The following is a 20,424-nucleotide window of genomic DNA, read 5'->3' as shown; positions in this document are numbered from 1 at the left end:
TTGAAACTCTTTCCTCTTATGGCCGATTCGATAGGGACTCTACTGTACCTGCACCACCCTTTCTGTAGATATGAATTCTACTACCCCTGTACCACGTTTTATCCTTCTCCCTCTTTAAAGAGAATACTGGGAATATATCTCTCTTATTCTAATGTATTGCAAATTGCTTGTATCCCTTGTATGTAGTCCTAGATATGTGACCTCCTATGGGATCCAATTTTTTAGAAGGAAACAAGGATCTATATAAATACATTTTATCTTTAGACTTGCAGGTTGATTTTTTTTCCCTTGTAAAACAATTGAAAGCTAGTTATTTGGGGCATAATTAGGCTGATATTTTGGTGTTGGTAATATGAAAGCCTTTTATAGGCTATTCTTTAAAGCCATAAAAAGAAAGGCTTCCTAATTATCACAAAGGGCAGATCCAAATGTTCTTTGAACTCTTCCTTAAAGCAGACACACATCTGACACTTTCTCACTTGGTTCTTTCCATAGTGAAAATAAGTTGTTCTACGAACTGGGTGATTGTCTCAGTAAGCCCATTTCAGATGGTAGCTGCAACTGACATATATTCCCTGATGAATTATTTCTGGGATGGGGCTGCCCTGTGACTCAGATTCAAACTTATATATATGACTTGATGTATCCTGTTCATGATTGTGGCATCAGGACGAAGGTAAGAATTGCGAGTATTGGTAAAAAAAAATTTCAAATGTTTCATTACATCTTTATGCCTAGTGTTAAAATTATTATTATTATTTTTTAAAATTTCTAATGCATTGAAAATTGTTTGTGTTCCTGTTCTAGGTAGGCTACTCTCTATAGCATCCAATTGCCTCAGGAGAGGCAAGGCAAACTATCCCTATTTGCTGATGACATGATTCCCTATTCAGAAGACCCAATAAACCCCACCAGAAAGTTTCTAGAACTCATAAACAAATTCCACAAAGTAGTAGGATATGAAATTAACAGCCATAAATCAATTGCATTCCTATACATCAATAATAAATCAACTGAAAGAGAAATTAGGAAAACTATCCCATTCATGATATCCTCAAAGAAAATATTTTCCAAATATTTGGAAACTACAATCTAACTAAAGAGGTAAAAGATCTTTACAATGAAAGCTACAGAAAACTGAAGAAAGAAATTGAAGAAGAGCTTAGAAGGTGGAAAGATCTCCCATGTTCTTGGATAGGCAGTATTATACTCAAAATTGCCATACTAACAAAAGTGCTATACAGATTTGATGCAATTCCTATTAAGGTTCTGATGATGTTCTTCATAGAAATAGAAAAAGCAGTCAGGAAATTCATTTGGAAAAATAAGAGATCCAGAATAGTCAAAGCAATCCTCAGCAAGAAAAGCAAAGCAGGAGGCATCACAATACCAGATCTTAAATTATAGTATCGAGCTACAGTAACAAAACTCGTGGTATTGGCACCAAAACAGGCATGAAGACTAATGGTATGGAAGACATAGAGACAAACCCATGTAAATACGGTTATCTCATACTAGACAAAAAAGGCATGATTCTATATTCATTGGAGAAAAGATAGCTTCTTCAGCAAATTGGGCTGGGATAAATGGCAATCCATATGTAGCAAAATGAAATTAGACCCCTATCTCATCCTACATGAAAGTCAATCAAAGTGGATCAAGGACCTGGGAATTAGACCACAGACTCTGAAGTTACTAGAAGAAAAATTAGGACAAAATCTTCATCATGTCAGCTTAGGAAAATTCCTCAACAAGACTCCTAAAGCACAAGAAGCAAAATCAAGAATAAATGCTTCTTCATTGTAAAGGAAACAATCAAGAACAAGAAGAGAGAGTTACAGAAAGGGAGAAAATCTTTGCCACCTGCATCTCAGACTGAGCATCGCCAGGATGTATAAAGAACTCAAAAAACTTTAAAAACAAAACAGCAATATCACAATCAATAAATGGGCAAAGGAATTGAACAGATACTTCATAGAATAAATATATATGTGAAAAAATGTTTAATATCACTAGCAATTAGAGAAATGCAAATTAAAACTACTCTGAGATTTAATCTCATTCCAGCCAGAAAGGCAATTATCAAGAATACAAGTAACAATAAATATTGGCAAGGATGCAGGGAAAATTGTTCACTCATTCATTGCTGGTGGCACTGCAAATTGGTGCAACCACTCTGGAAAGCAGTATGGAGATTCCTCAGAAAACTTGGAATGGAAGCACCATTTGACCCAATCATCCCACTCCTAGGTTTATACCCAGAGGGCTTAAAATCAGCATAGTGATGTGGCCACATCAATGTTCATAGCCACTCAATTCATGATAGCTAAACTATGGAACCAACCTAGGTGCCCTTCAATAGATGAATGGGTAAGAAAATGTGGTACATATACACAAGGGAATATTACTCTGCCATAAAGAAGAATGAAATTGTGGCATTTGCAGGTAAATGGATAGAAGTGAGGACTTTAAGTTAAGTGAAATAAGCCAATTTCAAAAACCCAAGACTGAATATTCTCTCTAATATGCAGATGTTGACTCACAATAGGTAGTGGGGAGGAGTGAAGATTCACTGGATTGGACAGGGGAATGGGTGGAAAAAAGAGGAACAGGAATGGGAAAGTAGAATGAATCAGACATAACTTTTCTGTGTTCATATATGAATCCAAGATCAGTGAAATTCCACATCATATACATCCACAAGAATGGGAAGTTATACTCCATGTATGTATGATGTGTCAAAATACTGTCATGTATAACTAAAAGGAAGAAATAAAAAAAATATTTGAGCAAGCCCTTGTTCTTCACCTCTCCCAATTTGCCCACATAAACTTGTATGCTTTTTTTGGTACAATGGATTGAACCCAGGATTGCTCAACTTCTGAGCTACATCCCTAGCCCCTTTAAAATTTTTATTTAGAGACAGTGTCTCACCAGCTTGCTTAGGGTTTCACTAAGTTTTTGAGGGTGACTTTAACCCTCAATCCTCCTGCCTTAGCTTCTGAGACACTGGGATTATAGGTGTGTGCCACAGTGCCCAGCATATGCTTTTTAAAAATTGTTATTTGGGGGAATTCTAATCTCTACACTGTTCTTGAGTAATATTTTAGGGCAATTTGACTATTGTTGGGACAGTTGGAATCTAGGAGTGAATTAATTCAGAGGTGAGGCCCCACACAGCCAGCTCTGTCAAGCCGTGTAGGTTTGTCTCTCTATTGCATCAAAGAGCATTGATTAGGTTCTGCTACAAAGAGAGGACTTCAAATGTCAGCCCTTAAAAAACAGTTTGTTTCTCATGAAAAGATTTCAGAGATCCAAAAGTCATTGTTATTTTGGCTAAGGAGTTTCGTATACAAACAATTACCAGTCCTTTTTGGGACTCACAAAGCAAATGATAAAATTACATGTCTCTGTATTGTTAAATACTCTGTGTTTGTAAGGTCATGGCTGGTAGCCTGGAGAGACTGTCCGTAGCCATGTAAGTTTTTGGTTGTATGTTTATTCTCTGTTGTATTCTATAATTAGGAAATATTGGGTACAAATGAAAGAAAAACCTCTAAATCTTCTTTCTTCCTTTTCACAAATGTTTGCCCTCATGTATTTATTTATTTGATCCCCCCCCAACCCCCACAGCTTTCCTGAGGTATAACAAAGTGAGTCCACCCTGAGGATCTAATGCTTAGCTAGGTGGCTGTGGTCAACAACAGTGGTGTGTGGTGGACTTGGAAGTTGAGAACAGGTTTTTACTTGTTCTCTGGCAGGACACTGTATCAAAATGATGACTGAAAAGTTACAAAATTATAAAGTAGTAAACTAGGAATCAAACACGTGGATCACATTCCAAAATCAAAAACTGTGATAGTTTCCTTATCTAATTTATGATAGTTATTTCACAATGTATACATGCCTCATGCATCATGTTGCACACAGCAAACGAATTAAATCTTTATCACGAATATTCTCTCGAAGGCTATGTCTCTTTCGAAGGAAGTGAAGGACATTCTTGTGTTTATTGTTTATTTGGAACTTAGGTAGAGGTCTTAGCTACCAAGACCTTGACCTGCATTTTGTCATTTAAACTTTTTAAAATTTTTTTAGTTGTAGATGGACACAATACCTTTATCTTATTGATTGATCGATTGATTGATTGATTGTGGTGCTGAGGATCCAACCCAGTGCCTCACACATGCTGGGCAAACGCTCTACCACTGAGCCACCACCCCAGGCCATAAACGTAATACTGTTTTCCAAGGTCTTAAATTTACAAATGAGATCACTGAAGTCTGAAGTTCCTTTCGTGGCTGTGTTTAGAGCTCTAAATTCAAAATAAGCTTGATTCGTTTTTTTTCTTTCACTTCCCCATATTTCTTCCTTCCTTTGCTCAGGGCACTTTCAGTATTCCCTTTGCAGTGGCTTTGGCTAAAACGGGGTGAGAGGGGGTTGTCACATCTTTTACCACCGTCCTTTCTACCAGTTCCTTCTGGCTTCTGCTGAGGTCCTGGGCCCCAGGCTCAGTTGCCAGCCCTGGCTGCAGAGCTCCTGTGTGGTGTGTTTTCCTGGACGCTGGTCCCCTGCTCACCCCGTATGCACAGTCTCCGTCCCTGAACTGCCCTTCAGTTGTGGAACCCGATCCTCTTTCTCTTACCTGTGAACTGTCCCTGTTTATGCTCTGGTTCCTGGGCCTGGGACCTCACTCTGCTGCATGCATTTTTCTCTCACTGACTTCTCCTGTGGCCCCGCTGTTCTGGGCCCCCCTCCCAGGCCCTGCCCTGTGACCCTCTGTTGAGAGCCACAGCCAAAGGGGCCCCAGCAAACTTCCAGCTGCCAGCAAACTTCCAGCTGCCGGCTGATGCTCACAGTGGCCCCAGCAACATCTAGCTGATTGGCTCCTCTGCGGTGATGTTCATTGGGCTGTTTCCCTGCCCTTCAGACTACGGAACTGCTCATTGGGGGACTTCTTTGGCTCCGCCCACACGACCCAGCCAATCGGCCTCAAGAGCGGAGGATTGTGGGAGGTGGAGTGGTTTGTGTGGTGAGAGGCTTGTGGAAGTCGGTGGTGGCAGTTGGGCTTTGAGGGTTTTTCCTGAGGAGCTGTTTTGCTTGGCATTTGTAGTTCTAAAAATAAAGTTAGTTTCTTTTGACAAGTGGCTCCTGAATTGTGCCCAGCCAGACTGCGGCAACCCTCTGTGAGGATTGTAATTCGGATCTTTGCACAATGCCTACTTCCTTACTCCTTGTCCCTTGGCTCTCATCTTCCTCCCTATTTAAGGATGCTTGTTTATTTAGGATGAGCATATGATCTAGTGTTTAATGAGATGGGCATATCCCAGTTGTTAGGATCACACTGGGATACCAGGCATGATTCTGGCTCTACACTGCACAGAACCTGGGTTTTGGACATGGCTTTGCTGATGCTGTGTTTTGAAAGTCCCCTCCAAACTCCTGTTGAAATTTAATTGCCATTGTGACAGTCATAAGAGGTGGAACCTTGAAAAGGTGATTAGGTTTTGAGGGTAGAGTCCTCCTCAATCGATTTTTGTCATTGTCACTGGAATGGGTTAGTGGCTTCAGGAGTGGGCTCTTGATAAATGCTGTTCAGCCCCATCCTCTGTCTTGCCGGTGCTTGCTAACAGTTCTATGTATCGTGTTAGGATGCAGCATTGAAGGCCTTTGCCTGAAGCTGGTGCCCTGGTCTGAAACTTCCTCTCCTCTAGAACCAAGAGTCAAGTAGACCTTGATTGTTTATACGTTATCCCTTCTGCAATATTCTGTTGTAGCAGAAGAACATGGACCAGGACAGAAAATAGGTACTAAGAAGTAGAGCTACTGTGATACCAAGTACCTGGAACTGGGTACTGGGAAGAGTTGGAAGAATGGCCTGAAAATGCTTGTACTGCCATCCATGGAGCATGGTGGGAAGTCCTGGTGAGGACTCAGAAGAGGACAGCCATAGGGAAAGTCTGACTCTTCTTAGAGATGACTTAGCAGTTGCGACCAGAATGTTGGTAAGTACTATGGATAGGAAAGGCCCTTTTGATGAGGGCTCAGACAGAGGTGAGGAAGATCAAGGGGTTGGAAACTGGAGTAAAGGTCATTCTTGTGACACAGCTGCAAAGCACATGGCAGAATGATGTCCATGTCCTGGGCCTTTTTGGAATGAGGAACTTAAGAGCAATGAACTAAGATACCCGGGGAAAGAAATATCTAAGCAGAAAACCATTCTGGCTTCCATGTGTCCACTCTAACTGCACGTAGGGAAATGTAAGACGGGGGGGAAATCGCTCAGAGATGGGATTTATAATTCAAAGAGAAGCAGAGAGGAAGCTGGAAAATTCACAGGCTGTCCCTGTGAAGAATGAACAGGTCTGTTTAGGAGAGCCAAGCAAGTGTTTTACATAAGTATAGGAAGAGGGGTCATCAAGGTAACGGGAGGAATTTCAGAGATCTTCAAATCTGCCTCTCCTGTCCTCCTGTCGAAGAGCAAGTTCTAGGAGGCCTTCCACAGGCTGCCTGCCCTGCTCTCCTTGGGACCCTGCTCCCAGCATTCTCCAATAGCCCTTCTCAGCTGCCGCAGCCAGTGCTCAGGTGGGCCTGGCTGTGGCTCAACCCGCTGCTCCAGAAGGTACCAACCAGCTGCAAACCCGGGCAGCACCCACCAGGTACTCATTCTGCAGGTATGCAAAATTTAAGAGCTGGGGGGAACATGGCTTTCTCCATCTAGATCTCAAACAGTGCTGCGGACAGCTTGGTGCCCAGGCAGAGACTTGTTGCAGGGGTGCAGATACCACAGAGAGCTGTACCGGCTGACCCCGGGACTGCAGAGCTACCAATATGCTATGCCAGTCTCAGAGACAGGAGAGGGCAACCTGGGTGAGCTGAGGCATGGGCTGAACCCAGGAAAGCCATGGGAGTGAGTTGTGCAAGGCCTGAGGAGGTCGCCACCCAGGCTGCCCAGGATTTGGGGCAGGGGTTAATATCACTGTGGTTGTGTTAGTCCTCATGGGCATGGGGTCCTGATCCAAGGATGAAGTGTGGCCTGCATCCTGTCTGTCCTGTGGTGCTTACTGGCCCGCCACCATGTGATGATGCAGTATGAAGGCCCTCGCCAGAAGCCTGTGCCATGGCCTTGGGCTTCCCAGCCTCTAGAACCATGAGCCCAAGTAAACGTCTGTTATCGACACGTTTCCCTGTCAGTGGTATGGTGTTACAGCCGCAGAAAGTGGACTAAGATAATTCATGAAATGAGAGGACGTCTGGCTAACATTTCTATGCCACAGATTTGTCTTCCATCATATTGAATTAATGGAAGCACCTAGGTCATGGGCTACAGTGAGGCTAGCAGGAGTTTATACAAGTAAACAGTAACTTGTACACAGTAATCATTGAATGCATTTACACTAAATTAGCATTGTTAATCTACGATATTGGACAAAGGAATTCACCTTTCAAAACCTGTGAGAACTGAACAGGGTCATGCATGTAAAGTACCTGGTACCTTTGCTGGCAGCGGATAGAGTCTAAGTGTCTCAGTGACCACTGTCCCTCCTCCCTTTTACTCCTGTTCTTTTCTTACTACACAACTCTACCAGCTCTCCTCTTCTATTCTACAACCCCTTCCCATTGACCGAGATATCATCTCTGCTCCAACAATGGGTTAAGCAACATCTCAAAGCCAGAAGACAGTTACTCCCGACAGTTACTTTCCTACTTATTGCTCAGCCTTGGGGAAGCTGATGGTCAGAGAGGCCATAAATGCACATGTGATTAGCACACCTTCCAATCGGCCAGGGACACATTTTCACTGGCTCTAGTGAAGTGTTGCACAAGGGAAAGATCCGTTAAGCCTGAGGAGGAAGTGGCTGCTGTTTTCTGGAGCAGACACCCTGGGGATCATTCCTGAGTGTCTCCTACTTTCCAGAAGATGGACTTGGGTGGAAAGAAGTCTGCCAAAGCCTGAAGCCCCCCAGGTAATACCTGTATGTTCCTTCTTGGTAGAAATTCCCCTTTCTTTCTGGTCTGCTGCTTCCCAGTGATTCCCTTGGGATGTCTATAAAGTGTTTTGCTATTGTTTTATGGAGTTGTGGAAATATTCATCCATAAGGATGGCTTCTACTTAGAGTGTGAATGTGACTCTGGTGCTATGATAAAAAATATAATGGAGACATGCAGTTATTTCTTTGGGAAATGTGGGCAGGGATACGCACACACACACACACACACACACACACACACACACACACCTACCTCTTATGCATGTTAATTCCAAAAGGCTGCCAGTCTTGACAGCAAGAAATGGTTTGCATGTTCCTGAGGGTTGTATGGGCTTGGTGAGTGAATTTCAGCATAAACTCCAAGGAATGATATGTATAATGATAACTAGAGCCAGAGTCCCAGGCTATGATCCCTAGCTCATGAAATCACTGGCCGGTGGCCTTGGGAAACTTACTTAACCTCTCTGTTCTTCAGCTTCCTCCCCTGTAAGAAAGAAAGGGTCTTAACAATAGTAACCACTCAAATGGATATGGTGAGAACTAAATTATTTAACATGAGCAAAGCACTTACACCAACTTCTGCTACATTCAGAGCTGGATAGGGAATATTGGAAAATTCCTAGGAAACTTCTATTTCTCTGATTTTTTAACATTAAATTGACCAAAAGTTACAGAACATAACCTGCTTTACCTGAAGACTGAAAATTCTCTCTGACGGTTTAGAAATGTTAAACGCACGAACGTGCTTAGATTTCCTCCCTCCAGAGTGGCCTGGGGTTCGAAGTGTGAGAGGATCCAGTTTGCAGACATGTTGTCTAGTGTCATCTGTGAGGCATGGCTATGTCATACTGGACCAAAGTTCCTTTATGAACTGTGTATTAGCTGCGTGCCAACCACATGATAGACGTGGGCTAGGCACTGGGTCCCAGTGATGAGAGGCAAGTGAGACTCAGACAAGTATTCTAGAAACTGAAGCTCAGCCTGATTAAGGGGCCAGAGAAGGAAGCTGGGGAGTCTGAGAGTAAGCAAGAGGGGGGCTTCATTCAGACGGCCAGGACTCCAGGGGCATCGTGAGAGCATGGCACGGGGTGAGACTCCGTCTGGCAGAAGAGCAGACTGCTGGGTGAAGCTTGCAGAGAAACATGTTTCTGGCATGGGAATGGCCCTTAGAAGGGTGGAACAGAGCAGAGCATTGTGTCAACTCTGTCTTCTGCCCTCTGGCTCCATCTGTGGTCCATCATTTTGGTGCGTGGACAGAGTGGAACTCTTCCAACACACCAAAAATATTATTAGCACGTGGCAAAGGGGAAAACTTTAAGCTTTTGGATTTCTTTTCCATGACAGCCGTAAACAACCCCAAATGGCCTCTGAAGAAGGGAACAAGGCAGAGCCACCCAGGGTCTCTGCAGGCAGTACCCTGGGCGGCCAGGCCCAACCAGAGTGTGTGAATAATTCTGCTTACCAGCTCATGGAGGGATCCCAGGATCACCAGAAGGGAGTCCTGCAGGCCCTTGGGGTAAGTCAGCCTTCGTTTAGAAATTAAAAGGAAAGGAAAACAATCGTCATGTGGAAACCTTTGTGCAGGGCCAACAGGAGGAGTTTCTGAGTGATTCATCACTAAGTCAACGATGAAGAAAAGTCTGAGACACATCCGACCTGAGAAGCAGCCATGGAGAGGCCTCCTCTAATGGCAGAAAGCAGCCTGTCCCACCGTGGGGGAAGGACTCCACGGCCCCCTTCATTCTTGGTCTGAGGCTGAGCTCCATAGTCTATATTTTGAATTAAGAAAACTTTGTTGAGAGAAAGGCCGAGCAGAATACTGCTTAACATCTGTCTGCCTCCTTCGCCTTGTGACCCCAAAGCTTGCTGGGAAGGTACTGGGACTCTTGTCTTTCCAGCACATCTGCGTTGTTCTTCTGCTCCTTTATTTGAGTTAGACTTTGTGAGAATGAATAGAAAAGGGGGGGAGGAGGACAGATGACGATGAAGTCTTGCCACTGGAATTGATGGGGATGGAGTGGAACAAGAACCTCCTAGGAGATGCTCTGGCCCAGCTTATTTAGGCTTCATATTTTTTTTATTTATATGACAGTGGAATGCATTACAATTCTTATTACATATATAGAGCACAATTTTTCATATCTTTGGTTGTATACAAAGTATGTTCACGCCAATTCATGTCTTCACACATGTACTTTGGATAATAATGACCATCACATTCCACCATCATTTCTAACCCCCTGCCCCCTCCCTTTCCCTCCCACCCCTCTGCCCTATCTAGAGTTCGTCTATTCCTCCCACACTCCCCCTCCCTACCCCACTATGAGTCAGCCTCCTTATATCAGAGAAAACATTCAGCATTTGTTTTTTGGGGATTGGCTAACTTCACTTAGCATTATCTTCTCTAATTCCATCCATTTACCTGCAAATGCCATGATTTTATTCTCTTTTATTGCTGAGTAAATATCCCATTGTGTACATATGCCTCATTTTTTTTTTATCCATTCATCCACTGAAGGGCATCTAGGTTGGTTCCACAGTTTAGCTATTGTGAATTGTGCTGCTATAAACATTGATGTGGCTGTGTCCCCATAGTCTGCTGTTTTTAAGTCCTTTGGGTATAGACCGAGGGGAGGGATAGCTGGGTCAGATGGTGGTTCCATTCCCAGATTTCCAAGGGATCTCCATACTGCTTTCCATATTGGGATTAGGCCCCAACTTCCTTAATCAGACTCCTTTGGCACAAGAATTAAAATCAAGAATCAATAAATGGGATGGACTCAAACTAAATTTCTTCTCAGCAAAAGGAAAAATCTGTGAGGTGAATAGAGAGCCTACAGCTTGGGAGCACATCTTTACCCCTCACACATCAGATAGAGCACTAATCTCCAGGGTATATAAAGAACTCAAAAAGCTAAGCACCAAAAAAAACCCAAATAACCCAATCAATAAATGGGCCAAGGACCTGAAGAGACACTTCTCAGAAGAGGATGTACAATCAATCAACAAATATATGAAAAAATGTTCATCGCTAGCAATTAGGCTTCATATTTTGACCACTGGAAGCCATGATCTCTTCTTTCTGAAGGAAGCTAAAATGGTGTTTTGTCTTTTGCTTTTCTTCCTGGAGGCGGTGCAGATCCTGAATGGAGTGGTGATTCTGGCTTTGGGCGTTTTCCTGGGATCCTCAGAGTTCCTGACCCATTTCTTCAGGCACTTCTTTTTTTTCACGTTCTACACAGGGTATCCACTATATGGCGCTGTGCTTGTGAGTATCCCTTTCCCCCTGGCTATTCATTGATCATTTCTTAGATGCAACAGCTAGAAGCATGAACTCCCTCAAGTTCATAGTCTATATTCTGAATTAAGAGGCTGGTTATGTTTGGTTATGAAAATGTTGTTTGTAGGTCATTTGAAGGTCGTTTGAAGGCTACATACGGTGGCTTTAAATTATAGTTTTGGACATAAGCAAGGTGAAAAGAAGTCCCTTTCTTTCTGATTCAAGAAATTGTATTTGCTAAGCACATTCAAGTCCCAAACAGGAATTTAGTATCTAGAGGTTAAATTTATGGATACTAACAGAATCCAATGAAAAATGAGTACTGGTGAATGAGTATTGCCCTGTGGTTCAGCTGAGAGTCCAGGCTTGGGAGATAAGAAATTTTTCTTTGGATCACTGTTGGAAAATCAGAAGAGCCATTTCCCTTATCTGGGTCAAAATGTATTCAGAAAAACAAACAAACAAACAAAAACCCCATCCATAGATGGTTCCTACGTGTTCAGTCAGAATCCATAGATGGGGGCCTAGGTGATCTTTGGAATTTACTCGTTCATCTTTGTTATTTGATTATTGTTTGCCTGAGATTCATTTTTTAAAGTGGCTAATAGAAACTCTTAATCAGCCATTGCTATTATCATTATCATTATCACTATTACTAATATCATTATTATTTGCTTGTTTATCCCTAGTGCTAGATCTTTGACAAGTTACCTATGTCCAGTTCTGAACTGAACTTAAAAAATAAAGCAGCTATTATAAAATGTAAGATGGAGATATTTAATTGAAAGTAGTGAATAGGACAGTTATTGGCAAATGAAGGGAAAAAAATTTCTAAAAATGAATATTTCATTCCTTTTTTTTCTCCCCAAATCTCCAAACTTTACTCTCCTTTAAAATGAAATTGCTAAAAACAACAACAAACGCAGAAAAAGAAGATTGCTCTTAATCTGGCTATTTCTTGATCAAAATCAGAGTTCATATTCTGAGAAAATATTATATACTATTTCTGGGTACAGTCCAAAACATGTTTTAGATAATATTATTTTGATGCTAGTTAAGCTCTGAATTTTTCTAAATGTATTTTGCATAATAAATCCTGACCACCTAAATGGTGGATTTCCATACTGTACTGTAGAAAAGAGAATACTGATTGCAGTGTTTCAGTGAGGATAGTGTTTGTTTTTTTTTCTCATTTTAACATCATCAACACTAAGACTCAAAACTGACAATTGCTGGAAGCTTCTCTCTGGTCCATACCACTGCAGAGCACAGTCTAAGGTCTATGATGTGCCCTCTGTGCCTGCTTTTACCTACAGCCACAGCCTGGTCCTCACCCCAATGTGTCCGTGCCCTGTCAGGTACTGACCACATGATCCTTTCTATTTTCTCATCTCTCTCTGGCTCATCTTGATGAGCAGTGTGATATCAGAAAATACATGAGCTCTTGCCCTTCAGTTTCCTCACCAGGATGGTAAAAATCGCATGAGGACCCTCTCTGGATCTCTAGAATTAAATGCAAAAATGTATATAAAAACTTTAGCTATCATTGACAATTTGGATGTTTTCTGTGTGCTGGGCAAATACTTAAGTCCTTTTTATGTATCATTTTATTTTATCTCCACACTGCTATCAGGTAGGTGATCTCAACAATGGGGATGCACACACCTCCATTTTGCAGAAGAAGAAACAGGTGGGGAGTGATTTGGCAGGGATTTGATCAAGGTGACGGGACAAATATGAGAGAGAGCAGGGATGGGGACACAGAGCATCTGCTCTTACAGAGGGGCTGAGGAGGGTCCTGTGATAACTTCTGCTTCTTTATGTGAAGCAGAATCCATAGATGGTTCCTGTATGTTCAGTTGGAATCCAATAGCTGAATTTTAAGAAGCAAGATTTCTCTCTATGGTTTTGGCAACTTTTCTCTCAATCTACAGGAATGATTTGGTGAAGGGTGGTGAGACTGAGGAATTAAAAATGATAAAAGTTAAGAAAACATAACTATTGTGAGAATTCAGTGTATCAAAATTAGTATCACAGAAATAGGATTATTATTAAAGATTTAAAAACTATAGGGTACATAGATAAAGACACTTAGATTTATAAAATATCTCTTGGAATATCTAGTCCAATAATTCAGACATTTATCTGCAGCCTGAGTAGAAATATGAGAAATCATATTCTAAATGCATGCATATATAATTTCATATACTTAATATAAACATAAACATAACTATAATTCTATTGAATTAACTAAATGTATATATGTTTTTAAAGTGTCTATAATCACAAAAACTTGTTCAAAGCCAGACGTAAAACAAAATGAAAAGAGGATAAGCTTTCTTAAAATACAAACTACTTTAAAATTTTAGTTGTATAAAATAATGAGCAACATCAAGTATAATTTTGGTTCTAGCGTGTGAGATTAGAAATGAGGTTTGTGTAACTAACGCTAGGCATCCACTAATTCAGAGAAGGCCAAGAAGCACATGGTTGAGACTTAATATTCTCTATCTCCTTTACTTCCCATTTTCAGTTTATTAGTTCAGGATCCTTGACTGTTGTAGCAGGGAGAAAATCCACAAGAATGCTGGTAAGTGGCAGTTCTTTTCTCTATGAATACAGGACTGAAAATAAATGATCTACAAACAGGTGGAAAGATAGAGGTTGACGAATCACACTGAGTCATTTAATGTACCAGAAAATTAAGGTTCTTTTGTTAGAGCATTCAGATAGAGGGTTTCAGAAAGTCATATAAATTGTGGACATGTCTATCTGGGATGGTTACAAAATATTTCATAAAAATGCTTCTTGGTTTTTGTGAGTTTGGTTTAACCAATTCTAATTATTTTGAGGATAGGATTTCCTGAAACGGAGAGTGAGAAATTCCATTCCTTTAGTCACTGATTAAATGATGCTCTCTATTATGTGCTCTCGCTGAGTCCCCCAGCCATTTATATTCCACATTCCTATTCCATGCATTCACTTTTCCTCCTCCCTCGATGACTATTTTACTGTCATATTTGTTTTAGGCAGCCTTTTTGCTGCTGTGACCAAAAGACCTGACAAAAAAAACAATTAGAGGAGGAAAAGACTTATTTGGGGGTTCACAGTTTCAGAGGTCTCTGTCCAAAGGTAGCTGGCTCCATTCCTCAGGGCTAGAGGTAAGGCAGAACATCATGGCAGAAGAGTGTGGTGGAAGAGAGTAGCTCAGGATATTATCAGGAAGTGGAGAGAGAGAGAGAGACTCCGCTCACCAGATAGAAAATATATATATATTCCAAAGGCAAGCTTCCAATGACCCACCTCCTCCATCCACATCCTTCAGCCTTTACTTACCACCCAGTGAATCCCTCTCAGGGGATTAATTCACTGATTGGGTTAAGACTCTCATAACCCCATCAGTTCACCTCTAAGCCTTCTTACATCGTCTCACACATGAACTTTTGGGGGACACCTCAAATCTAAGCCATAACAATATTCATCTTCAAACACCAGGCCCTTTTCTTACACCTCCACTCTCTGTTGATGTCCTTGCTCTCTGTTCTGAGAGTCTGAGAAAACAGAAGCCATCGAAAGAGAGCTTTCAGACCCCACTACAACCCCTACTCTGTGGAGTAGATCTGCATCGATATTTTTCTTATTCGAGCCTCTTGGCATAGGTGAACTCTCTGGTTTCCTTTAAAGCTGATTCTTCTACCTGAGTGTTATATTCCTTTCGTTTTTCCCCACAGAAATGTATCACTCCTGTTTATGTCTCTCTACTAGATCTTTCTAAATCAGTATATGAGCATCTAGTTACTTAAAAATGTATATATGTGTGTGTATATATATACATATACATATGTATATATATACATATATATATATTTAAGTAAATGTACACACATACACATACAAACACACACAGTTTGACCCAAACCTACTTTAGTAAGACTACTTTCTTCCCTACCACACCTCTGTAACTGGAAACCTCCACATTGCTAAAACAACGGGGCAATCCTCAGTCCTCATCTGACTTAATGATGACAAGGGTTAGCACAGCTGGCCACTCATTCTTCCTCCAGGAATTTCTTCCCTTGCCCTCTCCTCCACCTTGACTGGTTGGTTTCCTCCTGTCTTCTGGGTTCGCCTTCTCATCTCCTTTCCTGGTTCCTTTTCTTGTGCCTGATCTTTGGGTGTTAGGGTCCTCAGTGTGCGATTCCTTGCCACCTGCTCTTCTCAACCTATACTCTGTCCTCTGGTGATCTCATCCTTTCTCATGACTTCAAATAACATCTCTATACCCCACAACCCCAAGGCAAATATTTCCATACTAGATTTTTCTCCTGAGCATCAGTTTGGCATATCTGCCTTCTTCCACTTAAATATCAAAAAGGTCCAAAGCCCAATTCTGCATCTTCCTCCTGAATCCACCTCCATGTAGTCTTCTGCATGTTAGCCAATGGGAGCTCCATCTTTCCCAGTTACTAGATGAAAGGCCTGAAACTTTACCTGGCTCTTCTGTCACAATCCTGAATCCAGTATGTCAGCAAGCCCTGTGGGCTCTGCCTCCAAGCTTGGTCGGAGTTTGAGCTTTGTTCTTCTCTCTACTGATGACCCTACATCCCATCTACCAACCTGTCTCCTCATGGGGCTCACAGAGTCTGTTCCTGACCCTGTCTTTACTATCAACCATGATAGAGTGAGCCCTTTAGCAATAAATCTATGACCCCTTCGCTCAAAATCCTCTAGTAGCATTGCATTTTTCTCAAAGTTAGAACCAAAATCCTTTTAGGACCTACCGGGCCCTGTGTGATTGGCTCTCCATTATTTTCTGTCTTGGTTTCCTAATCTTCTCTCTTTGCCTCCAATGGCCTTGGTCACCTGGCTTCCCTGGAGCACTGTGGCCTTGGGGCTGTGAGCGAGTGTTTCTGACTGTTTGGACATTTCCCTATGCATCTTCTCAGACATCTGGAGTAACATAAGTTCTTTGGTCCTCTCCCCACGTGTCATTTATTCCCATTTAATATCACAAATCTCCACTCCTTTTTTTTTTTGGATTTTCAGATTCTCCCTACATAATTTTATTAACCCAAAGTACTTCATTGCTTCGAAATACTATATATATTTCCTATTAGTAGGTTTATCGTTTCCTTTATCTTAATTCCTAGCACAGAAGCTCCATGGGTGGTGGGGGGTTTTGTTCATTCATGTTTGTCCTGCATCTAGAATATTGTTGGGTGTCAATCAGTCAATATTTGTAGAAACAATTTATTGCCGAGGGATAAAAGAGGGCCACATATATTAATGGAAAGTTCTTTTTCTTTCTTAGATGCAAAACAGTTTTGGAATGAACATCGCCAGTGCTACAATTGCCTTAGTTGGGATCGTTTTTCTCTTAATACATCTAGTACTAAATAACCAGGCCCTCAGGAGTTGTCAGTCTTCCCGGTCTCCAGATTTATGCAATTACCTGGGTTCCTCATCAAATGTAGGCAATTAAAACTATGTCTATTCATAGAAGATAATTTAAACATTTCAAAATGTACAGAAAACAATATGTCATATATTATGCTACCTTGATTTAAATTTGTCTTTGCTGCCTATTAGTGCTGTAATGAAGGGAAAATTAAATAAGGTTGGTATTTTAATTTTCTCACTCTTAAAATGAGGAAAATCATAGGGTTAGTGTAAGAATGAAATAATATTTGAAAAGCAATGAAGGCAATACTTAGCACATCATGTTATATTATTATTGACATTACAATGAATTCTATTATGCTATTTTTTTTAAAAAAAATTTTTATCTCATGTATCTTTGCTTAATAAAGCAAACTTGGGAGACATACAACTTTCTCTGAAGTCTGAAAAGTTTTGATTGACTTCACTTCTGAGTTTCCGAGTTATGATGTTTTGAAAAAGAAGCTCTTTAATAGGCTGCCACATGATTTTTTGGTCTGTGTTTTAGATATTATACCTCTTTGAAGTCAACTTAGAAATTAATATTGTCCTTCAAGTGTGTTGAGTGCAGCCCAGTGATTGCCAAATTATTATTTATCCATCCCTGATCCTCCTGTTTTCTGGCATCATCATAGAAATCTGTGTCTGCCTTTTCTTTATTAAATTTTAAATTATCTAAGTTTATATTTACCTGAGTTTGACTTTTTTGTGGATTTAGTGGCATTTTTCCTCCAGAAAAGTTTGTAATTGTATTTCTTCTAAGTGCCTCAGTGATATAGAAAGATCACTAGCAAACCAACAATGTTTACTTTGTGTTTATACCAGCTTTTTGCTTTAGTTTCTAAGGATAACGTAAATGCCCAAACAGCTATGAGGTGCTATTGATAAAACAGAGAAGGGATCACTTTTCTCCATTTTCTTAAATTACCTACTCATTTCCTTAGTTTAGTTCTTTTCTAACTGAGCAATGTTAGCAATAGTGTTAGAATTTTGCCTCTGTGATCCCTCTCCCATGACTAGTTCACTTGAATTTATATACAAATCGTTCACCTTTCTCTCTCCAGGGAAAATGTTCCCTTGCTGCTGAATTAAGAGTGCAGCCTTTCTACAGAGTTTGTGTCTTAAATCTAATTTGGGATTATCTTTGTTGCATTTTGTGGGAGGGAGACTGTTGTCTGGTTTCCTGCTGACAGATTTTTCCTGAGGATGTTTCCATTGTGTTTGATGTGAGGTACCATCTCCCCTAGGGCTTGGTGTCTTTAATGCTCATCTTCACTTTGCTGGAATTGTGCATAACTATCTCCCTCTCAGCCATGTGGTGCAAAGGAAACTGCTGTAATTCAAGAGAGGTGGGTTTGTTTAAATGACGAATAAATTGCCTGGTCTGCAGATTGCTGTCTAGGGTTGAAGTTATTTCTGGAAGAATTGGAAAGAAACTTTGATGTGGCAATGTTTCTTGGGGTTCCAGGAGTTAGACATTGCATCAATGTTGGAGATGGAATGAAATACAGAAAAGAACTCAAATGTGAAAATGCAAAGGAAACAACGTATTTAATACATAAGAGGATGCTTTTTTATGCAGCTGGAGTTAATTTTAATTATTTCATTTTAACCTGTGACTTTCTAGCTATATGATTTTTGTAGAAAAAAATCACATATTTTCCCTAGATTTTAGGTATCCTAACTTTAAAATAAAAAAAATATTTTTTTCATTTTCTTCTGATGTTTGTTCTGAAGACTGTGCACATCATCTTTATCCAAGTAGTAATAAGTTGGATGAATATTATTAGTGATGATTTAATGGTAACAGGAAGAGATGGGAGGAGGAGATGTGATCCTATTCTTAGAGACAAATGTTTTGTTTTGCAGGAAATTTCTTCACTTCCCAGTTCTATGGAATCAGGAGGAATACCTCCTAATGAAGGTAATTCTGAGAGCATCAAAACTTAACCTCAAATCTCCAAGGAATCAGAGCTTCATTCAGGAACTCAGGAAAACATGAGCTGATGAAACTCAATTCTTCTCTCATGGCACCAATCTCATGGAAACTTGGACTGAGGCTTTTCTGTCCTAATCATAAATGTCTTTAGTGTGTTCTAGGTATGGATGAATCAATGTATTTCTTTATGAATTCATGGATTTGTAACTTCTACTATCACTATGCCAAAGTCATTCCTTAAAAATTATTTCTCTTTCTTCTTCCTATTTCATCGTTTTATGAGGTTTAAGGAAAGGAGCTATGATAAGCACTATTTCATGTTTTCTTCCTAAAATCTCATTTCAGACAACCTAGTAGGAAGGAAGATGAGTCAGATTTATTTTTGCAGCACAGAAATATTCTTCTTGACTTTAGCCAACAGCAGCATTACAAAAATTGTCAAATAAAAAGTGATCATCACCACATATGTGAACTATGACTTTGTTTTTCATAAAATATGTGAATTTAAATTATGAGTAGAAATCGTAGCTATTAGGAGGCCATGAGATAAGATAGCCTAAGAATTTAGCTGAAGGCCACACAGGAGAAATTCAGAAAATGGAAGTCAATTTAACCACACCTGAAATTGAATTTACACTTCTGACTCAACAAGACATGAATTTCACTTTTATTGTACAAATGATGCTTGTAGCAAATAATTTCTCTCCTGTCTTGGCTTTGCTTCATTCATTTGTATTGCTTTTAAAAATATTCCCAGTAAGGGCTTTCTCCAAAAAGAATCTTATGGAAAATCCTAATGAACTGTCTCCACCCAATTCTTATGGTACATGAACAATTTGAGAAGGTGTTGAAGTTTATAACTTGTAAGACACTGATATTTATGGACTTTGTCCTATCTTCTTGTCTCAGAGTTTACCAGCAAACTGGGAAATCCATGAAATGATGGTTGATTTATTGATCCATCCATTCAATGAATAATGAGTTCCACATATTTGGCATTGTGTTACAAATTTGTAGATTAAATTATAAGTTGTTATTTTGAATCATTTTGCCCCATTTTTCATTGAAGTTATTTTGTTCATCATGTCAAACACTTCAAATGAAGCCCGAACAAACAGAGTAATATCCTGTGTAAGTTTGATACTGATGCAAGAAGAATTGAATTATCTAAAAATATTTATAATCAAATATCATACTATTTTTTAAAAAAATTATCCAATCTATATTATCATGCTCTTTATTTGTAGTAGTAGTTATATATAATTATATTGCTTATTTTTTCTTTCATTCTGGTTGCTTTAGACTATATAATGCTGAATTAATATCTGCTTACAAATCTCACAAATTAATGCTCTTTTTATTTTTGAGACAAAATCTCTGAAATAAGACTTTTAAGCCAAAGGACAATTTGTATTTTAATTAATAAAGGATTCTTTTTAAAATGTTTTTTTAAAATGCTAAAACAAATCATCTGACTAGCAATATGTACTGACTAGCAATATGTAGCATTGTCCTCCTTTTCACTAGTACTGGATAATTATTTTATCTTATAGATTTATGCCTAGCTGAGAGTAAACTGATGTATAATTTTATATTAACATACACTCCCTGAAAAATAGTGAGACAACACATTTACTGGGCATTTAGTTTCCTTCTTCTATATATTATTATCTCGTGTGCCTGCTACTTTCTATCATATTTTGTCTCTTTCCTATTAATTTTTTGGAAATCTTTTTATATTATGTACAAAAGATGTGACTTTCACATGTTTTGCT

At 39.9% G+C, this 20,424-nt stretch overlaps 1 protein-coding gene across 1 annotated transcript; it reads left to right on the top strand.

The window, feature by feature from the left end:
* Positions 1 to 9,351: 9,351 nt before the first annotated feature.
* Ms4a3 (membrane spanning 4-domains A3) lies at positions 9,352 to 18,660 on the top strand. Its single transcript, XM_026411661.2, has 6 exons — positions 9,352 to 9,507; positions 11,122 to 11,259; positions 13,805 to 13,861; positions 16,583 to 16,741; positions 17,958 to 18,059; positions 18,580 to 18,660. Exons 1-6 carry the CDS (start codon positions 9,352 to 9,354, stop codon positions 18,658 to 18,660), a joined length of 693 nt encoding a protein of 230 aa, XP_026267446.2.
* The last annotated feature ends 1,764 nt before the right edge of the window (positions 18,661 to 20,424 follow it).

Source organism: Urocitellus parryii, chromosome 4, assembly GCF_045843805.1.
Source record: "Urocitellus parryii isolate mUroPar1 chromosome 4, mUroPar1.hap1, whole genome shotgun sequence".
Lineage (NCBI taxonomy): Eukaryota > Metazoa > Chordata > Mammalia > Rodentia > Sciuridae > Urocitellus > Urocitellus parryii.
This window is presented reverse-complemented; position numbering and strand designations above follow the sequence as displayed.

Bases quoted from the DNA above. Each gene is read 5' to 3' on its own strand.
- Ms4a3 (XM_026411661.2), top strand. From the start codon at position 9,352: ATGGCCTCTGAAGAAGGGAACAAGGCAGAGCCACCCAGGGTCTCTGCA. The intron at 11,260-13,804 runs GTGAGTATCCCT...TCCCATTTTCAG, and splicing joins CACTATATGGCGCTGTGCTT to TTTATTAGTTCAGGATCCTT. The intron at 13,862-16,582 runs GTAAGTGGCAGT...TTTCTTTCTTAG, and splicing joins GAAAATCCACAAGAATGCTG to ATGCAAAACAGTTTTGGAAT.